Genomic DNA, 26,383 nt, shown 5'->3' on the forward strand with positions numbered 1-26,383 from the left:
TTTGCGGTGTATGGTGGTTTCAAACATGCCATTGTGAAAGGTAATATCAATGTCCAAAAAAGCTATGTTGGTATACGAAATACATGAAGAGAATTGCAAATGTGGGTTACAGGTATTAAGCCACTGTAAAAACTGATGAAAAACATCTAAAGTGTTTGTCCATATCAAAAAAACATCATCAATATAACGTTTCCATACATAGATGTCCGATACATAAGAGGACGTATAGACAAAGGTTTCTTCAAAATCAGATACGTATAGACATGCTAAAGACGGGGCCATGGTGGCCCCCATGGCCGTGCCCTGAATTTGCAAAAAGAAATCAGTATCAAACAAAAAATAATTCTTCTGCAGCGCTATGCTCGCAATGGCTACTAGGAAATCAACTCTGTCCGTAGACAACTGAAGAGTACTGAGATATTTCTGTATTGTTTCAATAGCACTGGATTGTGGAATGTTGGTGTATAAAGCCTGTATATCAAGTGTGACTAACAAGGCCTATCTGATGAAAGGAAAAAAAATCATTTTAAATTTCAAAGAAATTGCACCTTTCTATTTAAAAGAAACCCTATTCTTTTCTCCGGGTAGAACTGCAGTATATAATTTTGTATCGGTCACCTCCCATAAAATGTTTTATTTTCTAAATTTCTGATATTGCTCTGGGCTATGGATTTTTATTACATCTGTGTACTATTTATATATGCTATAATTATAATGACTTATGTACAGGTTCTATCATATCTGCTGTAGAACCCCTTCATTGGAATGAAATGAACCCAGACTTAGGGCTCCTTTTATCAAGCTGCGGTAGGGGGGTTTAATGCGCGTTAATACCGCGCGCCGCGCTAGCCGCTAACACCTGCATTGAGCAGACGTTAGTTTTTTAGCCGGCCGCAGGGGTTAGCGCTTGATGAAATCTCCGACGCGCTAATCCCGCTAGCACGGCTTGATAAAAGGAGCCCTTAGAGGCACGATAGAAAGATAGCCACACTTTTAACTAGCAAAATTTTCCCTTTCTGCTTTTAAGATTTTTATCATGTCGGGTTGGTAGCACCACCTTACAAGTTTCAAAGGAAAATTGGAAGCGTTCAGAATCATTCCCACTGAATTTTCTTCCCTTAGATAAGGTGAGCCATCGATTGCCTGTTTGCTAGACGTGTGAAAGTGAATTGTTCATCTGTTCACCTGTAGTTTCACCTTCTCCAACAGTACGGGCAGCTTGCCAAGGGAACTCATTTTTCCAATTCTGTAGAAAGTATGCACATTACGATAATGTAAAAAACTTGTCAGACAGTATGTTGAGTTTTGCACTTTCCCACGAATCACATCTCATCGCAATTCAGCCGAAAGAGATCGTTTGGAAAAATGATTGGCAAAACGCCGTTCTCAAAGAGGCTTTTTTTCATTGTGTGTCTACAGCAAAAAACACTTCTTGGAATTAGAGCCCGCTGTGATGGTGATAATTAGGAGAACAGCCAGGAAAACTGGGAGTCAATAACTAGCTGTCCTGATAGACTATCTTACTATTAAGGTATTTTGGTCAACAAGATAAAGATAGCGGCATGCAAGTGCAAGATATAACCCAAATGACAAACAGATTCACACAAGCCTTAGGAAGCAGGGAGATTACATTGCAAATTGATGAAAGAGGAAGACTGCTCTCCATTCTTCTTAAAAACGAATAGTCAATTTACAGTACATTACAGACAAGTGGCTTTCACCCATTCAAGCCCACCTCTACGGCAACATTTCTGCTAAGGAGCATAGGAGTCTGCCGCCTGCATGCATATCACTGGGGCGATGCAGCAATATCATAGTTTCAATTGCCAGGTTTCCTGCGAGTCCTGCCAAATGTTCCCGCCCCTTGCAATTGACATTACAATTGCGCCTGAGAGGATAACAGACATACGCAGAGAGGAACAGTTCACCAATAAAATTACCAGAAAGCGCAGGAAGTTCTTTTTTTGTGTGTGTGTGATTATGGGTTTTCTGAGGTGTCAGAAATCACTCAGGCACCGGGAAAGATTGACAAGGGTCGATCTGTCTTTGTGCATGACAACTTGTGAAAGGCGGTCCCAAGCGACCAAAAAAACCATGACAGGTGGGACCCCGTTCTCAAAAGCGAGTTTAGAAAGCAACTGTTTCAAGCAGTGTAGATATGTAGTAGGAGAAGAAAAGCAAGGAAAGCACACAAAAAGAGACAAGTGAGATGTTTCAACTAGAGAATGACACGGGGAAAAAAATTTATCACTGTTCCCGCACCGTCCCCGTGAGCTCAGCCCCGTCCCCGTCCCTGCCCCATCCCTGCGAGCTCAGTCCCCGTCCTGAAAACTGTCAGATCCCACCCGCACAAGCCTCTAATAGTTATGATTTTATACTGAACTTATTTTATTAAAGTATAAAAAGAGACAATATTCTGTACAATTGTCATTTTATAAACACAAATAATCCAGAGCAAGGATCAACAAAACCCCTGTCTCCCCCTCCCTTTCACAAATATCCCCTCCACTATTGTGAAAACTGAATAAACCAAATTACTACAGAATGCTACATAGAAAAGTCAAGCTAATAGACTACTTCAGTCACACATGGCAGGAATAGTGTTAGGGGACTGCAACTAGGGCAACTGCCCCCTGGTCAGAGAGAGAGCCCTAAACCAGCTGGAAGCTAAAGAAGCACAGCCTGGGCTTTGTGGTTCCCAGTTATGTCTAATACCAGCTCTAGCAGGAAACATATTTCAAATCTGAAATATTCTAATCCCAAACTATAGAATAAATTTATTTTTTTCTACCTTTTGTTGTCTGGTAATTTTATTCTTCAAATCGCATTGGTCTCAGGCTTTGGTTTTGAGTTCCTTCTGTCTTCATCGTGGTATGGCTGGCTCCTGAAGGTAAAATAGGCCCAAGAGGAGAACAATTTTTTTACCACAGGAGCAAGACTTTTCACCGCTTCCATGGGGCAGTGAAATGTTTTGTCCCCATTCCCGCGGGGTGGTGAAAGGTCTTGTCCCCATTCCTACGGTAAACCAGTTGCGAATGTCCCCTTTACTGCGGATTTACTGCGGTGACCACGGTTTACCACGGTAAACGGTCCCCGTGTCATTCTCTAGTCTCAACCCAACCAATTAAAATCTGTTTATTTGTCCATAAAACAGTCATTGTTGGACTGTTTTATGGACAAATAAACTAATTTTAATTGGTTGGGTTGAGACATCTCACTTGCCTCTTTTTGTGTGTTTTCAAACAGCGTAGAATCACACCATACCATATGTTTTCTTCTGTACCGCAAGCTTCGACAAAGATTCAATGTGGTTTACAACAAGATTTCTAAACAGTGGTCAAGAACAAGGAGTTAGAAGGTTGAGGGAGATGCCTTTGCATTTTGAATTAGGGGTTTGAAGAGAAGAGATGAGTCTTTAGCATTCTCCTAATGTTGTAATGGGTTCATAGTCATTCGCGCATGGGACTTTGGCACGCCGACATTGCAGCGCAGACAATTCGTGATGAGACCCCAGCTTAGAGGGAACAGTGCCTCAGGTAACGGAGTGATTTCTCCAAGGTCACAAGTATTGTCATTGAGAGAAGCAGGATTTGAATTTCAGCTACCCTTGGATACATGAAGGGGACCACCGATAGCGGTGACGGGACTAAAGCGTGCCGGACAATCACGCATGGACAAAAATGCTAAGACAAATGCGTGCAGGACGTCAACGTGTTGGATTAAAAGATAACTTTAAAGTGCTCCGAGGGGGTGTGTGTGCGTAGGAACCCCTCTACTTTACTTAGAAGTGTTGCCGCTACTGTTGGGAGGGTGGGGGGGGGAACCCCACACTTACAGAGGAAACTAATTTTTCACTAAAATACTGAGAAAAATTACATTTTCCTCTCTAATGGGGTGGGGGTTTCCTCCCCCCAAACCCCCAACAGCAGCATCAACACTTCTAAGTAAAATCAGGGTTTCCCCCCTCCCCAAGCCAGAACACTTTAAAGTTACCTTTTAATCCGGTGTGCCGACATCCTGCGTGCATTTGTATTAGCGTTTTTGTCCTCGCGCGCTTTCATCTATGAACCCCGATAGCTCTCTCTCCACTCGATGTGATTCAGCTGTTTCCTGGTCTGAACTAGGGATATATAGGCAAAAAAAATCCCACACATTTTGTTGGGTTTTCTGTCTCATTTGCAAGATTTTTCATTTTGTTTTGTTTTATTTCGTCTTTATAATGTTTTTAGGCCACAACTAGTCCTGAAAAAAAACCGAAGCAGAATTACAAGATAGAGCTATGAGCTGACTGTAGCAGAGTCTATAGCTATTAGCACTGGAAAAAAAATGCTGAAGTGTAATGGCACTTCAAATAAATTTGTCTTTTTATGGTCAGATTACTCTCAAACTGAGCTGAACTCCTCTATCAGCTTTTTATATTAGGTGACTGAGTTAATTTTTCAGGGCCTTCACTTTGGTGGTTCATTCTGTCACAGAGCACCTGACAGGGACTCCTGAGGCTCGAATACTAGATTAGAACAGGACTGATCAAAGGTATCCTAGTTCTTGCCTTGTTCTAGTCTAATACAAGCCTCAGGAGAACACTGAAATGACAGGAAAGAAGCCCAGAGAGGGGGTGGAAATGCTCAAACCTACTGGGCCCAATAGAAAGTAAGAGCTAAGGGGTCATTTTACCTAACAATGATAAGAAATGACCCTAATGTGGGTCATTCCTGTGTGCCAGTGGCAGAGTAAGGGGAGTGCAGGGTGCAGACCATCCTAGGTGCCGTGTCAGTGGGGATTCGGACACCTCTCTGCCCCATCCCGCCACACCGCGCCTTGCTCGCACCAACCCTCCTCCTACCCCTTTCCTCTGTAATATCTTCCCTAGCGTGAGCAACTTCTGCCTGTTGATCATGCCAGCCTGATTCCTCTCTGAATCACTTCCAGATCACGGGGCCAGGAAGTGACGTCAGAGGGGAATTCAATGCTGACGGGAGGAGCATGCTGCAGAAGCCACTCGCTCTGGCGAAGATTTAGATGTACGTGGGAGAGGGAGAGCACGAGTGTGGAATGGGGGGAGGGGGGAGTGGGGAACATGGAAGAAGTGGGGGCATGGAGAGGAGGCTGTGCAGGGGGGGGCACCTTCTACTCATACTACGCCACTGCTGTGTGCTAAAGCCAGTTTTTACCGCTGGGGTAAAATGACTGATTTTCCTATTTTTATTATTATTACCGCTTATAGACTAAGCAGTTTACATTCAGGTCCTCAAGTATTTCTCCCTATCTGTCCCGGTGGGCTCACAATCTAACATACCTGGGGCAATTCAGTAATTTGCCCAGGATCAAAAGGCCATATAATAATTTTTCCAATTAGCACATGAACCCCTACCGCCCATACACTAACCAATTAGTGAAGAACACATCCACTCTCCACTCTCAGACCCGCCCCAGCACTAAAAATAATTTTTATCTTTTGGGCGCGTGGCCAGCGCATGCATTTCCCAAAATTCCCATAATACGCCACAGCCCGCCCCACAGTAAGCCAGTTTTTTTTGCTGCGGTAAGAATGAATTAGTGCTTACTGCAGTTTTGTTAAAAGGTCCCTAAGATTGCTAGTCTGAAATGAGCACTTTGGGGCTGCTGCTATAAACGGCGCCTAAAAAAAAGGCGCTGACCGCATATAAATCGCACATAGGCATCATTAATAGAATCGCGGCTAGTGGTGCCTATGTAAAAACTTAGGCGCCTTAAGAGTAGGAAAGGCTTACATTTCAGGCGCCTATGTTTTTGGAGAATCGCGCTTAGTGGCGCCTAACTCACGCTCAGCCCATAGACATGCCCACTTAGGCATTAGGCACCTCTAAGCGCATTGCAACACTTGCATATCTTTTCTAGAATGAAAAGACACCAATCGCCCAATTAAAAGTTTTTTAACCAATAATTGAGGCTGTTAAGGGTATTTTGCCAATTAAGTTAGGCACTCTTTAGAGAATCAGCCCCTTTGTAAATTGAGAAATAGATGGGTCACCCTGGACCGAAGCCTGACGTTTGAAGATCACATTAATGCTCAAGTCAAAAAATGCTTTCTCAATCTATGAAAATTTCATGCCATTAAACAATACTTCGATTTCTTTTCCTTTCGACTGCTGGTTCAATCCCTGATCTTAAGTACCTTAGACTACTGCAACATTACATACTTGGGATCTCTCAAGAAAACCATCAAACGACTGAGAATTGTCCAAAATGCTGCAGTCCGTCTCATTTATGGCCTCAAGAAATCAGACCATGTAAGCCAGTGGTCTCAAACTCAAACCCTTTGCAGGGCCACATTTTGGATTTGTAGATACTTGGAGGGCCTCAGAAAAAAAAGTTAATGTCTTGTTAAAGAAATGACAATTTTGCATGAGGTGAAACGCTTTATAGTTTATAAAGCTTTACTTTTGGCTAAGTCTTAGTAATAATATTGTCATTTATAGCTAAGGAGACATATGATCAAGAAACTTTTATTTTACTTTTGTGATTATGATAAACATACCGAGGGCCTCAAAATAGTACCTGGCGGGCCGCGAGTTTGAGACCACTGATGTAAGCCCATATTACAAAAAACTACACTGGCTGCCTGTGGAAGCAAGGGTCATTTTTAAGTTTGCTTGCCTTTGCTTCAAAACCATGACAGGTTCATCCCCAACCTATCTGTCTCACCAATGCAAATTCCCAGGCACAACTAATACACTAGTACCTACTTGTTCGCTTTTCCATCCCGAAAGGGCTGCACCTACAAGAGATACCTCCATAGAAAGTTATCATTCCAAGCAGGCAAATGGAACAAATGGTTAACCAACTTCATCTCAAACGCATTTTCGTAGCAAACGTTTAGGAAGTCAATAAAAACTTATCTCTGACAAATTTCTCTGACCCCACCTCAACCTGATGTACTCCCAATACACTTCCAGATAAAACCCGACTAAACTTAACATGCCAATGTAAATTAGAAAGTTCGCTGTAATGTCGCCATCTGTATACAGTCTCTTCCCTTGTAAACCGCTTAGAACTGTTTGTGGTATGGCGGTATTTAAAAATTAAGTTATTATTATTATTCAATTTTAGTCCTGCCCAAAGCATACCTTAGCTACGTCCCATTCAAATCGGTGACTGTTGTGATCCCCACATGTAAACAGTGGCTTTCTGAAATCAGTATGTACCGTATTTTCACCCATATACCGCGCACCCATGTAAAACGCGCACAGGGGTATAGCGCGCGGGGAACACAAATTTATGTAAAAAAAATTTAATATAGCGCGCACACGCGTATACCGCGCATGCTAAAACCTCCTCCCGCCTACTTCGAACGGGCATCCTTCCCCCCGCTCGCTTACCCGAGAGAGCATTTTTTTTTTTCATTCAAATCCGGTATTCCCCCTACGAACCGGCATCCTCCCCCCCCTCCACTCGTTTCACCCCCCCCCCCCGCGATCCTACATCTCCCCCAGCACCGCAAAGACAACTCTTACCCGATTGGGCACCGGCACCAATGCACAGGATGTGCCAGTGCCAGTGCCTGAAGATCCTCCCTCGGTGGTTTGGCTGGGCTGGGCTGGGCTGGGCTAGGCGGTGCGAGAGAGATCCTCCTTCTTCCTGTGCTGGGCTGGACTAGGCTTTGAGCATTTGCGCATGCTCAAAGCCTTCTGGTCTCGCTCAATCTCCTGTGCATTGGTGCTGGTGCCGGTGCCAGTGCCCAATCGGGTAAGAGTTATCTTTGTGGTGCTGGGGGGGATGTAGGATCGCGGGGGAGGGGGGGTGACGCGAGCGGTGGGGGGGGGAGGATGCCGGTTCGCAGGGGGAATGCCGGATTCGAATAGAAAAAAAAACATGTGTACAACGCGCTCACACGTATAATGCGCATGGTTATGCACGGTTTGTAAAATCGTGTATAACGCGCGCGTTATATGCGTGAAAATACGGTACTCATGATTGTGAAATGCATTGCACGGAAACTAAGCCCTTTACTAAAGTTTAGCTCGTGCTAAATGCTAAGAAGCTGATTTTAATCCTATGGGGATCTTAGTGTTTAGCGGAGTTAGCGCAACGCTACGGTTTAGTAAAAAGAGCCCTAAACATGTTTCTAAAATAGTGGCCTTAATACAGGGTGCCCACAAAAACACTCTTTGATGTTAAATGGTTACAAAATCAAAACTTATTGGAATCTATATATATAAAATCGGATGTATGTATGTATGTATGTGCTGCGATCACGCAAAAATGGCTTGACCGATTTGAACGAAACTTGGTATGCCGATCCCTCACTACCTGGGGTGATATGTTCTGGGGGTCTCGTGGCCCACCTGCACACGTAGGCGGAGCTACAAACAGATAATCTGATTTCACCCATTCATGTCAATGGAAAAAATGTAAAAAGCTGCCATTCTCACAGTAATTCAAAAACGGCTTGACCCATTTGAACGAAACTTGGTATGCAGCTCCCTCACTACCTGGGGTGATATGTTCTGGGGGTCTCGCGGCCCACAACTCTATGTTGCTTGCTCAAGGGTGGGTTCACCCAAGAATTTATATGTTCTTGCTCCAGGAGGTGAAACTAAAATTGTTGTTTATAATCACGTTTTGCGTTAGTTGTATTGTATTCATTTTGTCAAATATTTCACATTATAATTTGAATATTGTACTTTTTATTAAGCTGTAAAAAAATAATTTCATTCACCACTATAAAGTATCTTTATTTGAATCCATTTACAGTGTTATTGCTATAATTAAATACCCGTGCAACGCCGGGGCATCAGCTAGTAGTTTATAAATCAGATGACAGCAAATACAAGTCCCCAAAAGCACGGTTAGCACGATCTTGCACAATCGCTGGCACTTTCACCCCTATAAGCTGCAATTGGTGCAGACATTGCAACCTTCAGACGATGCAATGCAACAAAATGACCAGAAGTTCTTCAAATGGCCCCCCGAGATCACCGGACATTACTGTTTGTGACTTTTTCCTTTGGGGGGTACGTGAAAGACAGAGTGTATATACCTCCACTACCCGCAACTATGGATGATCTGCAGGAAAGCATCGCTGAAGCTATAAATGTGGGCAGACCTAGACTTAGTCAGACTGCAAGTATAACTGAAAGTTTAACGAGGCTGCCTAGACAGAACTTCTACGTAGCAACTTAGGTGATTGAAAACCAGGTCTAAGTGCCCAGAAACGTGGTACAGACCCCCACACGCTCCCCCAGTGATCACTGCCCCTCCCCCACCGCCATAAAAATCATAATAAAAACTTTACATATCTGCCTCCAGAACATCAGCACCTGGCATAGGAAAGCCTAGGAGAGAAACACAGAAGGTGTCAAAAGTAGTCTGGGGGGGGGTGGGCTAGTGAATCAGAGAAGAGGACCCAGGCCCGTAAGCCACTAACCACTGCATTCATGTTGAAAAATGTGCACCCCCCCAAACCCTACTGTACTGTCACAGAGGTGGCACCTGCAGCCATAAGGTCTATTGGGGTGGCTATAGTAGGTTTGGGGGCTGTTTGGAGGGGCTCACCATGACCTATAAGGGAGTTGTGGTGAGATGTTTATATGGCACCCTTTTTGTGAAGATCACAGCAGTGACCTGTAAGGTGTCCAGTCCATCACTTTGCTGGCCCCTTCCACGTCCAAAAGGTCTGGTTCTAGCTGTTTTTGACTTGGACAATTTTTGGGACGAGAATGGGGTATAAATATAGATGACTTAGTGGTCTGGACGATCAAACGGCTGGACATATACTTAGATGATTTTCAAAAAAATATATATATATTTTGGACGTATTTTTCAGGAATGGACTTTACTGCCGACTTTGGGCAACAAGCAACTTAGGCCCAACACGGATTTAGATGTTTCTTTTGATTATGCCCCTCTTAGCCTATAGGAAGAGGAGATGCAAATGTTAAGAGCCTTAGCCAATAGGGAGAGGAGGAGATAGTGGATGCTCTGGATGAGCCATTTGGCCTTTATCTGCCATCATGTTTCTATGTTTCTACAACCATAAAGCTCTATGACCTCACAATGAAGGTGTAAAGAGCCTTAGCCTATAGGAAGAGGAGATGCAAATGTTAAGAGCCTTAGCCAATAGGGAGAGGAGGAGATAGTGGATGCTCTGGATGAGACATTTGGCCTTTATCTGCCTTCATGTTTCTATAACCATAAAGTTCTATGACATCACAATGCAGGTGTAAAGAGCCCTAGCCTATAGGAAGAGGAAATGCAAATGTTAAGAGCCTTAGCCAATAGGGAGAGGAGGAGATAGTGGATGCTCTGGATGAGACATTTGGCCTTTATCTGCCGTCATGATTTGCTGATAGTGTTAAATGCCGCATCTAAATTTATCATGGGAAATGCCATTTTGGAGCTGGAATGGGAGAGACAGCACATTGCAATCAATACAAAGGTCATTAGCATTCATTAATTGCTAAAGCAATAGATAACGATGCAGTTAACCTCACCTCAGCAAATGTACCTAACTGCAGTCCATGCAATTTGTCACACGGATAGCATGCGGTAGAGACCTTTCCATTTACTGTACATCAGACCTTCCCAAGGTGCCGGGAACCAGAGAGGATTTTTTACCTAATGTACCTCAAACATAGCAGGTGGCACATTCAGCAAGCTTACCTGTCCCTTTATATCAGGATCAAACAATAACAGGTGACATGAAATCAATGACGAAGGGTGGCATTTATACTCTTACTTAACGTGTGAAATGCAGCTCACAGCTTAATGATGATTCCACAGGAGTCCTTCACATTGTCCTACCCAAATTATTTCTTTGAGGGTGTCCTGCCTTTGGAGACTGACAGCTCCAGCCATTTCTGTGTCAATCAATGTCCTAAGCATATTTCTGCGCAATCTACGCATGGACCATAGAAGTCGCAATGCACCAACATCACTACACTTATCGGGGTAGGAATAAAAGCACGTACTGCCCCTCCCTTGTCATCCATTATGCCATTCATTTTCTTATTGTCCAACACTCTTCCATTCCATTAAAGTCCTTTCTTGTTTTTCTGGCATTGCCCCCTCCCCCCTGCATAGGAGAGAACTGCTCCAGTCTTTATCATCATCATCAGTATAACACTGTTAGTATGTGATAAACAACTTACCGTATTTTTTTTGCACTATAAGACACACCTGACCATAAGACGCACCTAGGTTTCAAGGAGGAAAACAAGAAAAAAACATTCTGAACCAAACTGTGTACTAATATATTTAATATAATATACCAGACTCTGCAACCAGCCCCCTCACTCCCTACCAGGCTCTGCACTCAGCCCCGTTCCTTCCCTGCCCTACCATACTATGCAGCCAGACCCTCTCCCTGCCAAGCTTTGCACCCTATCCCCCCGCCCTGTCCTATACCCTGTCCCCCCTCTGGTGGTCTAGTTGTAGGTCAGGATAGGGTACAGGGCAGGTCTAATGGTAGGGTAGGTCTAAGTGGTAGGCAGTCCCAGCCCCCCCTCCCTGTACCTTTAAATTCTGGTGGTCCAGCGGTGTATTGGCAGGAGCGAGCTTTCCGCGCTCATGCCCCTCCCTTGCTGGACAGCTGACTCCTCATGTCTTGCGGCCAGTGACGCACAAGGTAGGAACAAGCTTTTCATGTTCCAGCCTGGCCCCACGCCGCTCCCTGAATGGCTGCTGTCAGTTCTCGTGAATCCCCCGAGAACTGACGTCAGCCATTCAGGGAGCGGCATGGGGCCAGGCTGGAGCGCAAAGAGCTCACTCCTGCCTTGTGCGCCGCTGGCCCCGACATAATGAGGAGACAGCGTCCTGCAAGGGAGGGGCAGGAGCATGGAAAGCTTGCTCCTGCTGATACACCGTTGGATCATCAAAATTTAAAATGTTATGGGGGGGGGGGTTTAAAAAATTGTTATATTCACTCCATAAGATGCACAGACATTTCCACCCACTTTTTTTTTTTTTTGTGGGGGAGTGCGTCTTACGGAGCAAAAAATACTGTACTTTGACCATGTTTGCACTTTCTTTTGGGTATAATCATATTGCTATATGGCTAAACCTCCCACTAAATGCTGCAACTTGGCACCCCTTCCTCTTCCATCCAGACTGAAGTGGATGGGGTGGGAGAACAGCCAGAGTGAGCAGAAAAATGCTGTGGCACTTGTACAGCACTTCTTTACCTTACCTAAGTCTCCATCCTAAAACACTGCACCAGGCCCTCATTTGCCCTCCCTGTACACAATCACTCCCCCACAAATAGCCCCTTCTGTCTAGCCTTGTTCTACGCTGTTCTATCTATCACCCCCTTTAAACTCATCTGTATCTCCTTTTTTCTTCTCCCCCTGAATTTTCTTGTTCCCTCTTAAAACCACCTTGAACCCAAAGAGTCAGATTCTATAAATGGTGCCCTAATCGCAAACGCCTAGCAACACCTATCTAACCCCCCACAAACACACACACACTTTTACAAATCTGCAAGCACTGAGAAGGAGGCCTAAGACTCCGGTTGACCAGGCAAGGGGAAAGCCCGCTATTTTAGAGTGGTGATCAGCAGGCCAGAGAGTGTGAGCATCCCTTCAGCCGGGTATTCAACTGCAAGGTACACGGAGGTTGGGGATACAGTTAGTGGTGCAGGGTGGGGGGTCTGAGCCTTGGGGGGGGGTATCAGGGGGGTTCGGGTTCAGGGAGTTAGCGGCAGGAGGGAGTGGACATCCCTCCTGCTTGGCTTGCTTTATGGGTGGGGGACTCGCAGATCCAAGCAGGAGGGACGGGGTATCCCTCCTGCCAGCCAATTTCACGTAGAGTTTCAGGGGTTTCGATGGGAGGGAGTTGTCATCCCTCTTGCTGGCCAGGGGGGAGGGGGGTTCTGCCAGGGCTACTCAGCTACTTGTGTCAGGGAGATTTCCTTGCCGCGATCAGCTCAGCAGGCACATCTTTTTAAAATGTAGGCCAGCATTTTAATGGTCTACATTTCAGACATCTGTCATGGCTCCCGAGAGGCCTCTTAAACTCATCCAAGGCCATTTCCTGGCAAAACCATGTCCAGCCTTGGGCGAGCTTAGGTGTTCCTACGCATCTCCCTAGACCCGCAAAAATTCCTACAGTTTATGATGCCTGCTTTCCGTAGGTTTCTTGCTATAAACGTGCGTCCCGATTAGACAGTGGTAAGACGCATACCACTGCCTAAAATTGGGACACTGTTTATAGAATTTGCCCCATACTGTATATATCTTTTTTACTGAGATATGTCAGCCATAAACACACATACTGTAAATAGTCATTGGGTACGTACAAAGGGTTTCTCATTTCAACACCCTCCTATTTTCCTCCCCAATCACTCTGTCCCTTCCTTCCCAGTTCTAGGTGAATGTAATACTGTATAACAAACTGCAATAAACAAGCAAGCTAAACAAGAAATTAGAGTACAGTACTTCCCCGATATTCGCGAATCTTGAAAAACCGCGTGTACGTTTTTTTAGTGGGGAGACAGGAAAGGGCAGCCGGAGAGGCAGGAGAGGGCAGCCGGAGTGGCAGCGAGTGAAGGAAATCACTCGCGGCATGCTCCGACCGCCTCTTCCTGCACTAAATTCGGGCATCACCAATCAGGAGCTGCTTTGACACGCAGCTCCTGATTGGTGAGGCCCGACTTTAGTGCAGGAAGAGGCGGTCGGAGCATACCGCGAGTGATTTCCTTCACTTGCCGGTGCTCCGGCTGCTCTCTCCTGCCCGATCATTTGCGGTCAGAAAATTCCACAAATGACTGGGTCCGCAAATCGCCGACCGCGAATGACCGGGGGAATACTGTATGTACCTGCTTGCATAAGGTGTTAATCCGTCCAAAAAGGTTCCTATGTTATAGCAAATTGTTTTCCCATAGGGGCGTCCATATTCAGTATTTCCTGATGTTCCATTGATATTTGGTCGATCATTAATGATCTTCATTGGGATAATAGCGGTGGTGGTGATTGGAACCAAGTTTGCCATATACATTTTTTTACCTAATAAAGCAGAATGAGCTACAAATGCCATAAAACCCTTGGGTTTGGGTGTCCTTGTGAGCGAAGCCACAAATAACGTTAAGGGATTAAATATCCAGTGTACCCTCCACAAATGTAAAACATGAGTCCCCAAAGCTTTCCAAAATTTCAATATTTCCGGACATTTCCAGAACATACGTCCCAACGTAGCTCAGGGTTGAGAGCATTTTGGGCAATGATCTGTTGTTGCAATTGTAGCTTTATAAGTTCTGGAAGGAACTAAATATAGTCTCATGATAAATTTGTATTGTATTTTCCATGGCACCATATTTTTTTGTAATCCGAGAGATGGATGATAACAATTGCTTGAGGTGAAATGCTGTTATAGCAAAGGATAAATTTGCTGACCATAGAGTTGCTATAGCTTCATAATTGGTTTCTGGTAAAAACTCGTGAAGGGATTCATGATGATGTCACAATGGGAATCTCTGCTGTGCCTCAAAACCAAAGTATTCAGATATTGTTTCCCATCGGAAAAGGCAAAGATTACGGTTCATAGACAACCCCGCGAAAGACAAAGGCGCGCGCCGACAACTGAGCGCAAGACAAAGGTGCGCGCCAAAGAAAATTACAGTTTTTAGGGGCTCCAATGGGGGGTTTTGTTGGGGAGCCCCCCCAGTTTACTTAATAGAGATCGCGCCGGCGTTGTGGGGGGTTTGGGGGGTTGTAACCCTCCACATTTTACTGTAAACTTAACTTTTTCCCTAAAAACAGGGAAAAAGTAAAGTTTTCAAGTTTTCAAAAGTGGGGGGTTACAACCCCCCAACCCCCCCACAATGCCCCCACAACGCAGCGCGATCTCTATCAAGGAAAGTGGGGGGGTTCCCCCCCACGCCCCCCCCTGTGGGAGTCCCGTTGGCTATAGGGGGGTCCCCGTGGCAGTCCCGTGGGTTAGGGGGGGATTACCACGGGACCCCCACAGGACCCATGGGATTTCCGCGATCCCCGTTCCCGTGCAGACCTCTACTGTAGACTCCTATGTACCAGATGCAGGCAATGTTTATTATACCAAATATTTTATGCAGTTGAAAATACCACCTTATAACAAACCAAGGGACCTGACATGGTCCGTGTTTTGGAAAACACTCCTTCCTCAGAGGTCCATGGTTGCTAAGGTATAAAGTAAACCACAATAAAAGGTATAAAACAGCCATCTGTATGGTATCCTTCTCCACTTAGAGTGTGCGGTTTACTTTATACCTTAGCAACCATGGACCTCTGAGGAAGGAGTGTTTTCTGAAACACGGACCGTGTCAGATCCCTTGGTTTGTTATAAGGTAGTATTTTCAACTGCATAAAATATTTGGTATAATAAACATTGCCTATAGTTTGGTTTTTGTTTTTGCTTTGGCTGGTGATACTGCAGTTTTCGTTGGATTCCTTTGTGTTGTTCACATACAAGCTGCTTCAGGTGCACATGTATGAGGAGACGGTTGCCTGCGCCCCTGAATCAGAAAGAATACATTTATTTATATATATACTGGAAACACCTCCACAAAGTTCATTGCGGTTTAACAAGAATAAGAAATGGAGACAGTGTCCAGAATTACAATCTTAAAATTTTACTAAACCACAGTAGCGGTTATTAGCGCAGGGAGCCACGCTGAATGCTCTACTCAGTTCCTATGAGCGCTGGGAGCAGCGCGCAGCATTCAGCGAGGCTCTGATAACTGCTATCAAGGTTTCGTTAAAGGGGCTGGGTGGGGTAAATTTGTTACTACTTTAAAACATATATTCATAAAACAGATAAGTTTTCAGAGCCTTCTTAAAATTTTCATAATTATTATCAGAAGGTGATTGAACCGATAAATTTTTCCAAAGTTTTGCAGCTTGATAAGGAACAGTGGAGGTAAATAAATCTGATATGCTTTATTCATCTAACCCCTGGAAATTGAAATGGAGAATCCTGTCTTTTTTTTTTTTTTTTTTTTTTAATTATTATAAGTGCAAATAATTTTTTTATTGAACAATAAAGGAAGATACACTCAACAAACGAACAGTGGCGGTGTTCAAGATAAGACAGAAAGACTCCCATAACAAACCCCTCCCCCTCCCATTATGCGAAACAAAAATCATGGATGAGAAAAGAACAAGAACAACAGCGGAAGCAAAAAAGTACATCATAGCATTAACAATTTTCCCCACGTGTTCCAAACTAAGATAACCCCCACCCCAACACATGTCCAGTCCCACATCCCAAGGGCCAGTTGCAAGAGAGAAGAAAAAAACAAAAAAAGAGGGAACCAGACAGGAAAAACCCCGAAAATAAAGTCCATAGGATATTTTTTTTTAAATCAAAAAATTGACACAATGGTTCCAATGATAGATTACTATCAAACTGTACACCCCAAATCTTAATTACTGTATTGCGTTCAACTCTGGTCTCCTTATCTCAAGAAAGATATAGAAGGTTCAAAGAAAAGCAACCAAGATGGTAAAGGGAATGGAACTCCTCTCATATGAGGAAAGACTAAAAAGGTTAGGGCTCTTCAGCTTGGAAAAGAGACAGCTGAGGGGAGATATGACTGAAGTCTACAAAATCCTGAACAGAGTAGAACGGGTACAAGTGGATCAATTTTTCACTCCGTCAAAAATTACAAAGACTAGGGGACACTCGATGAAGTTACAGGGAAATACTTTTAAAACCAATAGGAGGAAAAAATTTTTCACTCAAAGAATAGTTAAGCTCTGGAACGCCTTGCCTGCTCCCCCTGTCCATTCTCCCTTCCTTTTACCTCCCCTGTGTCCTCCACCACCCCATCACTGCTCACCTTATCCAGCAGAAGTCCTTCTCCCTTTGTTTTACCTCTCCCTGTCCATCATCACCTCCTTCCTGCTCCCCCTGTCCAGCAGTAGGCCTGTCTTCATTTTTCTGCCCCCTCCCTGTTCATCAGCACCTCTTCCCCTGTCCATCAACCCCTTTTCTGCCCCTCCATTTCCGTGTGTTGCAGCATTTCCCTCCCACCCCACTTCCCTGTGCAGTATTTTCCTCCCCCCATACCTTCCTCCTGAACTCCATGCCCTACTTATGTTAAAATGCTTTCCGGGTTTGGCTGCCGTGGTCTACAGCCGCTGCGGCTGACATCCGACTCGGGCCGCCGCGGTCGACATCCGCCTCGGAGGGGGGGAGGAAGAGAGAGAGAGAGCTTCAGGCGGCCAGCAGCCGCAGCGGCCGACATCTGCCTCGGGCCACTGACAGCCGCCGCGGCCGACATCCACCTCGGGGGGAGGGAGAGAGAGAGCTTCGCGCGCATGCGCACTCCTATCTGCGGTGCCCTACAGCTCACAGAAAACCGGCGCACGCAGATGGGAGTGCGGCCTAGCGTTTTATTATATTAGATGTATGATCAACCAGATCAAATGTACTAGAGAAAACAAAAAATTACTTAAGACAGATGGCCACCCAATATAGATGACCTGTTACATCTACCCCTCCACATCTTTAAGGTTAGACAGAGGGTAATATTACCAATGACACATGGAATTTGACTTACCTGTTGGCGATCCTTCCCATACTCGACCAACGTATGGTCCTTCCTTGAAGATAGGTCGGTTGTCATTTTGATCAATAACAATGATTTCTAGGGCCTCAGGGCCTTCAATGGTTTTGCCACTAGCATCGGTGGTTTCAACTTGTAACTGTTTGGGAAAAAGAGATCATTGGAATAAATTAGTCCATTAGCAAGATGGACCAGGAAGAGAAATGTCACATAAGCAATTAATTTTTTTAGAAAGTTTCTGCTTGGGTTAGCAGTTTGGTCTCTGAAGAATTTCAATAGGTTTCATCTGCAAGTCAAATTATTTCAATCGAGGGAGAAAAATCAATTCACACTTTGGTCCCCATTGGCTTGTATAATATTGATTTGTCCAATTTTCCCCAAAGGATATCCCCTTCTTCTCAATTCTCTCACAAAAAGAAAGCACATTTTGATGCTAAACCAATAAACACTTATCAAGACTTAGCTTTGCTACCCTACCTGCAGCAAGAATGTATGCCACACTTGAAGAAAGAAAGGCAACTTAAGAAAGTAAATCTTAGGAGATCTTAAAAGGTTGTCTTAGAATTATTAGGCTTATATGAATAAGATAAATGTTTAAATATAATAGTTTAAGAAGGAAGGGTTAAAAATGAATAGGTGGCAAAGTCAGGCTTTTACTGTACCTTAGATTCCCACAGGAGTGACTAACCTGCAGTATAGAAACATAGAAACATGATGGCAGATAAAGGCCAAATGACCCATCCAGAGCATCCACTGTCTCCTCCTCTCCCAATTGGCTAAGACTCTTTACACCTGCATTGTGAGGTCATAGAGCTTTATGATTATAGAAACATGATGGCAGATAAAGGCCAAATGACCCATCCAGAGCATCCACTGTCTCCTCCTCTCCCAATTGGCTAAGACTCTTTACACCTGCATTGTGAGGTCATAGAGCTTTATGATTATAGAAACATGATGGCAGATAAAGGCCAAATGGCCCAACCATCTGCCCATCCGCAGTAACCATTATCTCTTTCTCTCTCTCAGTACTGTGTGACTCCTGCAGTACAAGAATAAAGCTGCTTATGATCAATCTCGGAAGCAACTCTATTTTTCATCCCAGGAGCGTTGAGTCACAAAGCTATGAAATGATGCTCTTGGGCCATTTCTTAAAGGGACAGGGTTCAAGTAATTCCATCCCACATGAATTTTCCCTGCCCCCCACACACATTTTGCAAAGCCCCAAATGGCCCCTAACTTAAAACCTCCTTTGATGCCCCCCCACTCCAATTCAGTCCAGCCACAGATGCTCCCTTTTCCTGTAGGTCTTTCCTCCCGAACCTACCTCACAAATCCCAGTAGGTATATTGGGATCAAGAAGAAGCAATCCCCTGTTGTTGCTGCCTCTTCCAGTTACAGGTAGGCCTGGGAGACCTACGAGTTGGCAATAAGAACTAAGGACCATATGGAGGGGTCTGAGATCAGGGGCCATCTGGGGTGGGGAATCCAAGTTGGAGGCCATCGGAGAAGGGGGGATGAGCAATGGGGAGCTTCTGGGGGGAAATACTTCATCCTGACCCCTTTTAAAAGTGGCTCGAGAGCATTGAATCACAGATATGAGACCCAGTTCTCTTGGGATGAAAAAATAATGCCAGCTTTTTACAGGGATTCCCCCCCCCCCCCCCCAGGACTTGTGATATTCACTGCAATCTGCATTATTTGATCTGGACATGGGGGAAGTCACTGCTTGCCCTGGATCGGTAGCATGGAATGTTGCTACTCCTTGGGTTTTGGTCAGGTACTAGTGACCTGGATTGGCCACCGTGAGAACGGGCTACTGGGCTAGATTGACAATTAGTCTGACCCAGTGAGGTTATTCTTATGTTCACTGTGGGCTGCATTCAGTAATTGGCACTGTTAAGATCCACCCTAAATGCCAATTCTGCAAAGATCACTTACCGCTAAGCAACCTTTGTAGAATAGCACTTAGAGCAGATTCCCTTGCCCAACTTTAGGTGGGAGGATTTATACCTGCTGAAACCTGGTGTAAATCCTTGTGCCAACTCATTTCAGTTGGATGTGGAAAGCCAAGTTTTCTATAACTTGGTGTCTATTTTCTGGGAATGACCCCACACCCACACTTGCCCTTCTCATGGCTGTACCTCCTTTTGAGTTGTGCGCCAGGAAATGTAGGCATTGTGGAATAGGGCAAATGCATACGAGGGGGCACTGAATAGTTCTCAGCCCAGCCAAGAAGAGAATGATGTGGATGTGGTTCAATCAATAGTCTGAAACAATGTCAAAACACAGAATTTCGTTTCTGCAAATTGGCACTTTAACAAAATAAGATAACATTCTTTTCAGCCACAGTAGCAAAATAACATTCAGAATTTGGGAAGCTGGTTGGTTGGGCTGAGAACTTTTCAGCACCCCCCTTGTATGCAATGAAAGTGACCAAATATGGGACAATCAAGCCATTGTGACATCACTGATGAGGTTGGCTCTTATTGGTGGAATGAGGCATTATGACATCACAATCTCAGCTCTGGCTACCAGAGACTGATGAGATGGTTTCCAGACTCTGCACACTTCGAGGGGGTGCTGAAACGTTCTCAGTCCAACCAAGAAGAGAATGAGTGGGGTAGTTGGTTGGCTGGGCTGAGACCTTTTCAGCATCCACTCGTATGCAACTCATAATTAGTGACAAAACGTGCCGATTTATTCCAATAATTGATTATTGGCATCTGACTAATTAATTGTCATGCCCAACTTTGGGTGACCTCTATGAAATTCAGGGGTATGCGCACTGATACAGTGACAGAGAAACAGAACCCTTTCTTGATCAAAATTTTAAAAACATAATAATAATTTGTTTCTAAACTCTTAGTAGCAACAATATTCTTGATACAGGTCTTCACTCTCAAAAGACAGATCACACAAAAATCTCATGCACGAATACAGGATGTCTGGGGCGGTACTTGGAGAGGCCTCCCAGGAAAGAGACTTGGGAGTTCTGATCAACAAGTCGATGAAGCTGTCCGCTGAATGTGCGGCGGCGGCGAAAAGGGAAAACAGAATGCTAGGAATGATTAAGAAGGGGATCATGATCAGATTAGAGAAGGTTATCATGCCACTGTACCGGGCCTTGGTGCGCTCTTATCTGGAGTACTGCGTCCAGCACTGGTCGCCATACATGAAGAAGGACATGGTACTACTCGAAAGGGTCCAGAGAAGAGCGACTAAAGTGGTTAAGGGGCTGGAGGAGTTGCCGTACAGTGAGAAATTAGAGAAACTGGGCCTCTTCTCTCTTGAAAAGAGGAGATGAGGGGACCATGGCCGCTGTACAGGGCCATGGTGCGCCTTCACCTGGAGTACTGCGTCCAGCACTGGTCACCGTACATGAAGAAGGACATGGAACTACTCGAAAGGGTCCAGAGAAGAGCGACTAAGATGGTTAAGGGGTTGGAGGAGCTGCCATATAGCAAAAGATTAGAGAAACTGGGCCCCTTCTCCCTCGAGCAGAGGAGATTGAGAGGAGACATGATCAAAACATTTAAAATACTGAAGGGAATGGACTTAGCAGATAAAGACAGATTGTTCACCCTCTCCACGGTAGGGAGAACGAGAGGGCACTCTCTAAAATTGAAAGGGGATAGATTCCGTACGAACATAAGGAAGTTCTTCTTCACCCAGAGAGTGGTGGAAAACTGGAATGCTCTTCCGGAGTCTGTTATAGGGGAAAACACCCTTCAGGGACTCAAGACAAAGTTAGACAAGTTCCTGCTGAACCAGAACGTACGCAGGTAAGGCTAGACTCATTTAGAACACTGGTCTTTGACCTGGGGGCCGCCGCGTGAGCGGACTGCTGGGCACAATGGACCACTGGTCTGACCCAGCAGTGACAATTCTTATGTTCTTACACATATGAGTATGACAGGCTGCAAAATAGTAATTATAAGAAGGTGTGTGTGTGGGGGGGGGGGGGTTCTTTTTAAGAGGAGAAGTTGAAATTGGCTGGTTGGAACCGTGCTTAAAAAGGCATTGGTCCTGTTCCCTTCCTCATCCCCCACAGGTGTCAGGCTGTCTGAACCGAAAGACAAAACTTGCAATGACTTTAATGGCTGATAAATGTGAGTGGCAAACAACATTAAAACAGAACAAAACTGCTTGCACTGTTTTCGTATTTCCTTGTATTACGTCTTATATTTTCTTGCTGTGTTATTGGCTGCATTATCAATCAATCAAAATTCTTTCCAAAAAAAAACCCAACAACCCAGAACAAAACAGCACGTGTAAGTTTTAATTCGCTTCCCTTGTAAACCAAATAGAAATATCCTTTTTTTTTTTTTGCCTTTTTTCACTTTGTTTTCAGCTAATGCACATCCCTACCAAGTATATGAGTAAATTACACAGTAAAGACTTACCATTAAAATTTCTACTAATTCACCCTAAGAACAAGTGTCAAAAATCTTTCAATTTGCAGAACTACTGATTTAGCATAGCATGTTACTGCAGTATATAATCCAAGCCCTGATTCACAGTATAAAGATTAGAAATGTGATACTGTTATAATTCATGGTCTTAATATATTAAGTATATGGTTTTGATTCATGCGTATTGGATTTTATTATGAAATCTTCATGCCAGTCGAGCTCTTATATGGCTACTATGTAAAGGTTGACTTGGATACTATCTGGGTTCTCGATGTGAAACTAAGGACATGATATTTCAGAAAATGTAAGCCACTATTATCTAAACTGTATGTTATTTCTTCAGCACATAATTTTTCAGACTATGGCAGGGCCAGAAAGAAACTCTCCATAAATAACTCGGCAAATCTTATTGCTGGACGAGCATGTGGGAGAAACTCTTGTTTTTCTATAAATAGGGCCTGATATTCAAACAGAAATATGCATATGCTGCTTATCTTTCTATTTCTTTTGCATATACAGACCAAACCGGTCTCTCCCTTCCTCTCCTCCACCCCAATTCTTCCTCTTTCCTTTCTCCCTCTCCCTCTCCCCATGTGTAACATCTTTCCTCCCCTCTCATCCATCCCCTTCTGCAGCATTTTTCTATCCCTCCCTCCCATCCATCCCCCTGTGCTGTAGAACCCCAGCAACCCTCCCACCGTGAGACTGATATACCTCCGCACCGAGGCCTCCAAACACAGCGGCGGTGGCAGCGCTCTGAATGGGCTGCTTTGCGTCCGGCCCATTGCCGTATCACTGATGAGCAGTGACGCGGTGGATGGAAGGCTCTGGCGGGGAAGACCGCGAAGCAGCACGTGTCTCAGGGATTGAGTCGGGGAGTGTCGGGGACATTCAGGCAGGGCTTCAGGGGTCGATCTCAGCTAGGGCTTATTTTGGGGGAAACCCGGTAGCATATACACTTCACCCTCCGTATTCGCTGTGATAGGGGATTAACAGAACCGCAAATACTGAAAAACCGCGAATAACTTTTTCATATGTTATTCGCTGTTTTTCTATTAAAAACCATCGTGAATATGGTGAAACCGCGAATAACATGATGGGAGACCTGTCCTGTTCCTGAAGGAGAGACAAAACACGGTGAAGAAAGCGCTGGGAATCTGCGATTTTCTCTGTAAACACTTGGAATCAGCGATTTCTCTATGCAAGCTGATGTCATTTGGGGGGAGGAGCCAGCAAGCTAAAAACCGTGAATAACCGAAACCGCAAATGCTGAAACCGCAAATATGGAAGGAGGGTGTGCTGGTTGAAGCTTATGGTATATAAAAAACTGTATGGTTTGGTATGGTATTAAGGATATCTTGGCTGGGGGGTCCCCAGGACAGGCTTAAGAATTTGTGCATTATGTTGACATTGGACTAAAATCTGATTATTTTCTTTAGCTGCTGTAATTGTCTACTCTACTGCTTATGTTTGACTTATTCGTGGTACACCGTCAGAAGCGCGGAGGCCAATGGCGCGCTGACAATCCCGCGCCGACATCTGAGCACAGGACAAATGCACGCCGCCGCTTCCGCCGCTTTGAGGCCTTCCACTTTACGCTCTGAGAGGGAGTGGGAGGGGGGGGGGGGACTTGACGACTTAACTCAGAACTCCTCGCGCTCCCGTTGGGGGGCCTCCAGTACATTGAAAACTCCCGTTCTCCTTCCCGTTTTCGCTGTTCGGGAGTTTTCAGTGCAGTGGGGGAAGGTTCCCCCCCCCAACAGCTTCCCCAACGGGAGCGTGAGGACTTCTAAGTGTAGTGTGGGGGGGTTCCCCCCCCAAAAAAAGTAAGGCCTCAAAGAGGCAGCACGCATTTATCCTGCGCGCAAATGTCAGCGCAGGATTGGTGGCGCACTGTTGTCCGCTGCAGCTTTGACACGTCACCCCTTGAGTGAACTTTTTTAAAAGGCAATAAATAACCCCACCCCCTTTTACAAAACCGTAGCATAGCTCTTAGCGCCAGCCGCGGCAGTAACAGCTCCGATGCTCACAGAATTCCTATGAGCGTTGGACCTCTTACCACCATGCCCGGCACTAAAAACCGCACTACATGCAAGACTTACACTCTTAATGGCGAGATCCTAACAATAACTGAAGCAGAATGAGACTTAGGGGTGATCGTCAGTGAGAGCATGAAGACTGCCAATCAAGTGGAGCAAGTTTCATCCAAGGCAAGGCAAATCATAGGTTGCATACGCAGGAGTTTCGTCAGCCGTAAGCCTGAAGTCATTATGCCATTGTATAGATCCATGGTGAGGCCCCACCCGGAATACTGTGTGCAATTCTGGAGGCCGCATTACCGTAAGGATGTGTTGAGACTGGAGTCGGTCCAGAGAATGGCCACCCGCATGGTCTCGGGACGCAAGGATCTCCCGTATGAGGAACGGCTGGATAAGTTGCAGCTGTACTCACTCGAGGAAAGCAGAGAGAGGGGTGACATGATCGAGACATTCAAGTATCTCACGGGCTGCATCGAGGTGGAAGAAGATATCTTCTTTTTCAAGGGTCCCGCGGCAACAAGGGGACATCCATGGAAAATCAGGGGCGGAAAACTGCATGGGGACACCAGGAAATTCTTTTTCACTGAAAGGGTGGTTGATCACTGGAATAGTCTTCCACTTCAGGTGATTGAGGCCAGCAGCGTGCCTGATTTTAAGGCCAAATGGGATAGACACGGGAGATCTATTCATAGAGAAAGGTAGGGGAGGGTCATTGGAGTGGGCAGACTAGATGGGCCGTGGCCCTTATCTGCCATCTATTTCTATGTTTATACAGTTTTATAAAGGGGGGGGGAAATTAATAAATAAATGCAAATGCCAGTCATTGCCAATTAACTCCAATAATTGATTAACAACTTGATAATTAATTCATTTGCGAATGATCTTTCCTTTGTGCTCAAATTTCAGCAAACTATATAGGACCTGGGCGTTATACTTCATTTGATGTACAGCGCAGCACATCTCTAGTAGAGCTATAGAAATGTTAGTAGTAGTTTTTGGCCCTACATTTTCATGAACTTTAAATGTGGCCTAAATATTGACCAGAACTGGCCAAATATTCAAGCTATTTGCAGGCATTTTCATCAGCTTAAATAATTAGGACATACACTTCTCCCTCCGTATTCGCGGTGATTGGGGGATGAACAGTCCCGCGAATACGGAAAAACTACAAATAAGTAGCAGAGGAGAAAAGAGGGCATAAATTACAAACAAATGAAAATGTGCGATCGGCCCATTTTATCTTCCTTTGTTATCCTTTGTGGCAGCCACCCGCATCCATTCACACCCACTCTGCGCTCCATATTAAAACTCTCCCTCCTCAACGGTCGGGCCCTGAGGCCAAACCCACCTCCCCGCACGGGCTCCGCCCCTTAGGCGATGTGTGCGTTTCAAGCCTCTCTCTGAGCAGCCTCCTTCACCTTTAGTTGGACAGCTGTAGGCGCTCGACTGGTTCTCGGCCCAGAAGCGTGAGGGGGCTCGGTGGGTTTGGCATACGTGATAACCAGACTTGTGGCAGTCGCTGGGCGTCTTGCTGGAAACCAAATGAGTAGAGAGCCTGCTGTCTTTATCTTCGCTCACTCCTTGGCTCTCCTCTCTCGTTATGTGGCTGTGAAAAATTATTCTCGGCAACATAAAATGTGCCATGGGCGGGGGAGAGGGAGGAGCCAGCATGCAAAAAACCACAAATAATTGAAATTGTGAATGATGAAACCGCGAATACAGAGGGAGAAGTGTATTATGAAATGTAGAAACAGCCATAAGTAATTACCGTATTTTCACACATATAACGCGCGCGTTATACACAATTTTACAAACCGAGTATAACCATGCACGTTATATGCGTGAGCGCGTTGTACAAATTTTTTTTTACATAGTTCCCCCCCCCCACCCGACGTCCAATTCATCACCCTGAAGGACCGCTCGCACCCCCACCCCGAAGGACCGCTCGCACCCCCCCAGCCTCCCCCCCCCCGCATGGAGAAGCTGCCTACCGTTGTTTCCCGATGCCAGTGAGCCCTGCTGCTTCCCCTGCCGGCGGTCCCGCCCCTTCTCTGAGCCCTGCGCTGCGCTGCTTCCTCTGCCGGCGGTCCCGCCCTTTCTCTGACGTCAGAGGAGACTCGGGGCAGAGGAGAGTCGGGACCAGAGGAGACTCGGGGCAGAGCTGGAAAGGAGAGTCGGGACCAGAGGAGACTCGGGGCAGGGCGGCGAAAGGAGAGTCGGGACCAGAGGAGACTCGGGGCAGAGGGCAGGGCGGCGAGAGGAGAGTCGGGGCGGCAAGCAGCATGCGCGGTATACGTGTGTGCGTGCTATATAAAAATTTGTTTACATATATTTAGGTTTCCCGCGCGCTATGCCCATGTGCGCGTTTTACACGGGTGTGCGGTATATGCGTGAAAATACGGTACATTCTGAAT

General features: G+C 45.4%; 1 protein-coding gene across 2 annotated transcripts in view; it reads right to left on the minus strand.

The window, feature by feature from the left end:
* The window catches only part of CDH13 (cadherin 13), a 1,218,549-nt gene that overhangs the window by 550,214 nt on the left and 641,952 nt on the right, over positions 1–26,383 (minus strand). For both annotated transcript variants that reach the window (XM_033942565.1, XM_033942566.1), the window contains one exon: positions 17,513–17,657. In XM_033942565.1, the coding sequence (XP_033798456.1) occupies positions 17,513–17,657 (145 nt within the window). The remainder of the gene's footprint in view (positions 1–17,512; positions 17,658–26,383) is intronic.

Source organism: Geotrypetes seraphini, chromosome 4 (assembly GCF_902459505.1).
Source record: "Geotrypetes seraphini chromosome 4, aGeoSer1.1, whole genome shotgun sequence".
NCBI classification, from domain to species: domain Eukaryota; kingdom Metazoa; phylum Chordata; class Amphibia; order Gymnophiona; family Dermophiidae; genus Geotrypetes; species Geotrypetes seraphini.